Raw genomic sequence first — 6,696 nt, forward strand, 5'->3', positions numbered from 1 at the left:
GCCTGAACATTTGTTTTGTTTTTTGCTCAGAAAGGCCAACAGTGTTATGGTTGGCTATTCACAGAAGACCCTAGAGCAGAACTCCCCGATTGCAGCATAGAACAAAAACACCCCAAAGTGACATGGTTGTCAGAGAGCTAGCCAAGGACATGTCAAAAGTAACCTGCAAGATCTCAAACTGCTCAAGACTCAAAAGGCTTTTGGATGAGGTTGGATCTACAGCAATTTTTTTTTGCTGTAAAGTGGCCAAAACCCCTTACAGACTTACAAGTTAAAAAGGAAACCCAATGTATGAGATAAAAAGGTTTTATTAAAAATCAGCAAGTTGAAGATTTTAAAAACTCTGGTTTGAGGTTTAGTCCAGTTTCTACAAACAGTAGAAGTGCAACCTGTCAGGGCATTTCAGACATAGGCTCCCGCACTGGCTGCTGAGCGTGGGGCAGAATATTTAACAGAGTAGCGTCCATCCTTATGCTGGCGGCACTGACAGCAGAGAAGAGCCCCTCCGATGATCAGGAGGCCTGCTGCTCCCCAGCCAATGAACAGAGCCGCACCGAGCTCCCTCTTCTGGGCGTCAATCATGACTGGGTTGTAGAAGGTCCTGATGATTGTGTTGGCTGACCAGGATACTGGAATAAGGCACAGGATACCTCCAACAATGAAGAAGACACCTGCAGCAATGGCTACCCGGCTCTTTGACAGTTCATCTTCAATGCAGTTGGTGCACTTTCCTCCCACAATGGCAAGCAGGATACCAAGGAAAGCAACGAGGATTGAGATCACAACCAGGGCGCGGGCAGCTTGCAGGTCTTGAGGCAAAGCCAGCATAGAGTCATAAACCTTGCACTGCATTTGTCCGGTGCTCTGCTTCACACAGTTCATCCACAGGCCCTCCCAGAAGATCTGGGCTGTCACAATGTTGTTCCCGATGAAGGCAGATACTTTCCACATCGGCAGGGCACAGATGATGATATCGCCAATAAAGCCAATACTTGCCAGGAGGACGCCAAGGATCTGAAAGCCAGCAGATGTCATGTTTCCTTCAGTTGCAAAGGTTCAAAGTCAACTCAGCTGCACCTGCAATGGACAATGCAATCAGCACTCACCTGCAGCTTTTTGTACCCACATAGAGGGCTATCTGATTGGCTGTTGAGAGCTGCTCAAAGTGAAAACACCTGAGATCATTCAATAAGGGAATCAGTGTGGAGGCAATGTTTACAATTCAGCAGCAGAGACAAATCTAGAAAAACTAGATTGCATTCAGTACTAAGTGCATTGGTTATGTATAGGGGCAATTAAAACTACTTTAACAGCAGCATCATAAGTAGAAAGTGGAGCCTTGCATTTAGAAAAGAACAATTAACATTAAATTATTTGGCTAACTTAAAAGGCGATAAACAGGATCATCCTACTCATCAAACAATAAAACCCTTTTGAGAAAAAAAAAAATAAGACAAATTAGAAGTTTTGGTTGGATTGTGAATAATAAAATAACAGAATTCAAAATAGATCAGTTTAGTATAAGCCAAACATTTCCATTATCAATAATACTGCCTTGGATTATTCCTGATGTCTATGCAGATTTTACTTTGTTGAACAGGAGAAAAGATAAGGAATTCTCTCTAAAGTCATACATAATACAGGATTATGTTAATAAATATTATAGGTATGTAAAAATGTATACAGATACTTTCAAAAATATACTAAATAAGTAAGGAGTAGCTTTCATATTACCAGAATTCAATGTTAGAATTAGGAAAAGAGTAAGTGATGTTCTTTCAGTTTAGAGATGATTGCAATACTATTAGCTATTCATTGTGTTGAAGAAGTAAAGCCATTAAGATCAGTCATATGTTCAGATTCTAGTTCATCTTTAATGAGTTCGCAGAAATCAGACAAGATATTTTAATTGAAATTCAACAGACACCATATGGAACAAATATGATGGGTTTGATGATTTGTATGGAAACCAGCGCATTGTGGAGTTAAAGGAAATTAACTGGAATACAGGGCAACTAAGGAAGCTGCACTGCAAAAAAATCTAAATCTAGATAAGTCATTTTTTTCTTAAAATAAGTGCATTTGTTCTTGGATTGAGGAGGTAAAAGAGACATTTTGCCAATGGAACAAGACAATTTACACTTAAAATAAGAAAACACAATTGCATTGTCTTATTTCAAGTGCATATTAACTAATTACCTTATTTTAAGAGTAAAATTACCCATTCCATTGGCAAACTATCTCATTTACCTACTCATATTTCGGGTGAATACACTTAATTTAAGAAATTTTTACTTAATTCTAGATCGTTTTTGCAGTGTGTTAGACAAACAGTGTATTGAATTGTTAATTTTAGTAAATCAGAAGTTAAAATGTTAATTAAGCAAAAAGTTAAGGATAAACGGCGAAGAGAATGGAAGAAAAGAAAAAAGAGGATGCTGTTTTTAAAAAAAAAGAAAACTGGAGAAATGAGAAGAACAGGAAGCACAAGAAGAGAAGAAACAGTTATTTCTCGTTTGAGATTTCTGCATACTGGATTAAATAGTGCTCTGTTTATATTAGGGAAACATAAGAATGGGAAATATGTGGAGTAGATGAAACAATTGAACCTGTCATTTTGTACAGTAATAAATATTAGGGAGATAAACAGCAATTAATTAAAAATAAGATAAAGATAAAGATTAAATAGATCTATTTGAATTATTTAGAATGGATACAGAAATAACGTTTACAGGATAATATTTTGCTATGTGAAAATAACACAATTGTATAACAGAATTTAATTCCTGAAAGTCATTCCGGGCACACTCCAGTAGAGGAAAAGCATCTATTTGTTGTTTGCCAACTGCTAAAGATTTTAATGAAGATGAAGAAGAATGAAGTAATCAGGCAGAGTGGTTCCACCTGAGCACATCAGTCAGAGAGCTTCTACTGTCAGGCTGGTGGGGTTAGCTTGTTTTCATGCTACCGGCTCACATCTGCTTTTATCTGCAGGTAAAAGGATTTTAAAATGTACAACAATATAGTGTTGTGTGTTTAAAAATATTTCTTAAACATTATTTTACTCGCTACATTTAGCTGGGAAAAAAATAGCTGCTTTAAACAACCAGAACAACCATTTCTTTATTTTTTTGTTTATTAAGAAGGAAGGGTTTGCAATAATTAATATACCGTGCACAAAATGAGAATTTGAAGCTGCAAATTTAAATATAAACTAAAATAAGTACAAGCAAGTAAATTGAATTAGATAAAGAGTATCAACAAACATTATTTTAATTCTGTTTAGATAGTGGAACTTGTATATTATTCCCCATAGTTCAGAGTGATACAGTTCAATTTTAAAATCTATTTTCTCAGAAGCTCTATATATTATATTAGGCCAGTTATCACATATTTTTAAAAATTCTTTTACTGTTCAGATTATTAAATGATGCCCCTGCATTGATCACAGCTCCATCAATGCTTTGTGGCAATCAGGCCTTCAATTAAGGGCTCGGGTACAGGCCCGTCTGGAGGGGGCTGGAGTGCCTGCCATGTTATTTTTTGTGTGTGTGGAAAAAAAGAAATAACATGACAAATGCCACCAATTTACCTTTTTAACTTTTGCCTCTGTGAGGGATTTAAGAATTGGACCCGTGCAGTCCTATGCAGGCAGATTGTGGAGCCCAGCATGAGTCGCTTTTATTCCAGAAGAAAAGTCCAGTCAGAAAAGCTGTTGATCAATGAATAAAATTTTATATTCGGAGATATGTGCACCTGTCAGAGGACAAAGAAACTTTGCATTGTTTCTGTTTTCACCGGAGGATCAGTCAGAGCTGAGTGGTGATGAGCAAAGGAGATAATAGTTGAGGGAAGGTTATTTTACTGTCTAGAAAGCTAATAAACTAAGCTAACTAGAATCAACACTGCTAGAAGATATGTGATGATTTCACGCATTTCTTCATAAAACTTTGTACCCTACATTAATAATGTAGGATTGTATGTTTTAATTTCATTTCTAAAATAGGATTTTATCCATTTTTAGATTCTGTTAAGACATTTAATGAGAGTGCATTAATTAAATAATATGTCTAAGTGTATTTATATAATGAAACTGAATGGCGTGATTCTGTGGAACTGCAAACTGTTTGAATGATGTGACCTTCTCTGTCTCTGTAGCAGACATGGAGGCCGATGCAGCATGGTAAATACAAAACCAGGAAGGATGAGAATAATAAGCAGTGGTCTGGGTTCTTTGTTTAATTTAGTTTTTTTTAATGGATTTAAATAAGAATTTTAAAATATATAATTCAGATCCTGATATTATTCAGAATAAATAACATATCTGAGTGGATTAACGAATCAAAGCTTACTGTTTTATGGAGCTTGAAATTTGGAAAAACCTTAAAAATCCTGATGAATCAGCCCTTACAGGCTTTTGGGAGTATTTGGCTGTGCAAAGGTTAGTGGATTGTTAACTAGTTTAGTTAGAAAGTAAAATAAATAATATAGAAACACAGTACGTTTATAGTCAGCATGGAGCTGTTTGAAGGTGAAATTATGTAGAATCTTGCAAGCAGCAAAAACTCAATGTTATTCCTGACATTTTGAATTGAAAAAGCTTCCTGGATGGGAAGCAAAATGCTTCAAACTTGCAAACCAAGTCCAGTGGTTTGTTTTTAATATTTTTTTTTTATGACTATGACCTGGATAACTGAGAACCTTCACCTATATATTGCAAGCAGGTAGTTTAGGTTATTATGTGAAGATGTTCTGTAGTGAAACAGATATTGATTAATGGATAATTTCTTCCTCCTTGATAAAAAGAAGGAAAATAACTGCTGAGGAGAGAAGAATATAGAATCCCTTTATTGTCCCACAATGGGGAAATTCTGGAGGTGGAGACGGATAAAAGCGACTGAGCCCCAGCTACCATAAGAAGGCTGAGACTGTGAGAAGAGAATAAGGGGGAAAGAAAAGACTGTTCAGGCAAATAGAAGAGGTTTTATCTATGGTTTTGGCAACTTTATGTTTTCTTATGTAAATATTAGATTTAACCTCCCTGGTTTAAATTCTAAATGGACCATCTTTACTAGCAGTTCAGGAATGCAAAAACAGAGGAACGGTTACCTTTTTTGCTACTTTTGTTATTCTAGTACATTGAAAGGTTGTTGTTTTCTTGCTTGTATTATTAACAGAGCAACTGTGTAAAAATGTAATATGTCTCTAGGTTGGACTGTCTACTTTGAATGTTTTGTTCATGTGTAGGTTTGAAAATCTCAATGGTTCCCTGTAATGAAAGACAGTAAAACTTTGATTCCAAGAAAACATTTAACACATTTGATGTTTTTTATATTCTAGTTTTCTCTAGAATTGACTCTTTTTAATACATCACTGTTAAAGCTGTAGGAAAATCTATAGCATCTGCCCCTTCAGTGGTCTCTGAACGGCACCGCTCTGGTTTCTCTCATCTTTATCTGAACAAAACCTCATAAAGCTTTGATGTAAGAAGTCCTTTTATCCAAGGAGGAGAGTTTGAATGAGCAACACTCAAGTTCTTTTTTTCCCTTTACATAAGAAGGACACTGCTGAACTTTTCTGTGGTCCAAAGGTCACATAACTACAAGCAATGTTTTATATTTACTGGACACATCTGTGTTTCGTAACACTACAGCCACTGAGCTGCAGTCATAGAAATATTAACCAAAAACTCTATAGCTGGCTGCGCAATCCACTCCAGCTTGTGTTCCTTTATTTTCTCCCCTTTGGTTAAACTGCAGTATGCCAAGGAAAGCATTTCCCAACTCCCACTCTAGCAATGATTGTGTAAGTCAAAACCTGACATCTTTGTGCTTAAAAATACAACTTTTTCTCTGTCTTGTGGAATGTTCAAATGAACTGGAAAACTGACTTTTTGGTTGTCATTAGCTGTGAGCCATTCTTATCAAATTCATTAGCAATTAAACATTTTTATCCTTCAATTCAATTCAGTTTATTTATATAGCACCAATTCACAACACATTTCAACTCAAAGCACTTTACAGTTCACCAGATCATGCAGTCAAATTGATTAAAAGTTTTCTATCTAAGGAAAACCAGTGGATTGCATCGACTCATTGACTCTTCTGCAATCTCTCACACTAAGAATGCTTGTAGTGACAGTGGAGAGGAAAATCTTCCTTTTAACAGGAAGAAACCTCCAGCAAAACCAGGCTCGGTGTGAGCGGCCATCTGCTGAGGCCGACTGGGGTTCAAGTAGAAAGAAAGCATCCATACAGAAAGAAGCAGAGACACAAAAGGCAACTGTAATGACTCCTTTTGACCTCCTTTAATTAATAACTCTTAGGTATGTTGGTCATGACCTGCTGCAAAGTATTTAAAAAATTTATAATTTTGGTGAAAGAAATATATTTCCATATATGTTATTCTGGAAATATAACAGAACCCAGGAAAAGGAAACTGCATTTTAGAATTTTTAAGAATAACGCGTCATTTTTACATTTGTTTCACAAGTAACATATAGGTGAATGTTTTAAACTCTTAATCATCTTTTGTGATGTTTTTTTCTTCTTTTTAATACAGGCTGTAGCTCCTTTTTCCTCTTCAAGCGGATCTTTTTGGGGTTGAACTAAAGGGGTTCTTTTTTTTTCTTCTTGAGGGAAACGCCTCTCAGCACAAAGCATGTGAATGCTGGAGCCAGAGCCCACCCCGACAGCC

At 36.2% G+C, this 6,696-nt stretch overlaps 1 protein-coding gene across 1 annotated transcript; it reads right to left on the reverse strand.

The window, feature by feature from the left end:
• Positions 1-402: 402 nt before the first annotated feature.
• LOC107098353 (claudin-like protein ZF-A89) lies at positions 403-1,035 on the reverse strand. The gene has a single exon (XM_015395989.1). It carries the CDS (start codon positions 1,033-1,035, stop codon positions 403-405), a length of 633 nt encoding a protein of 210 aa, XP_015251475.1.
• Positions 1,036-6,696: the final 5,661 nt, after the last annotated feature.

Source organism: Cyprinodon variegatus, unplaced genomic scaffold (assembly GCF_000732505.1).
Source record: "Cyprinodon variegatus isolate N-32 unplaced genomic scaffold, C_variegatus-1.0 Scaffold771, whole genome shotgun sequence".
Taxonomy (NCBI): domain Eukaryota; kingdom Metazoa; phylum Chordata; class Actinopteri; order Cyprinodontiformes; family Cyprinodontidae; genus Cyprinodon; species Cyprinodon variegatus.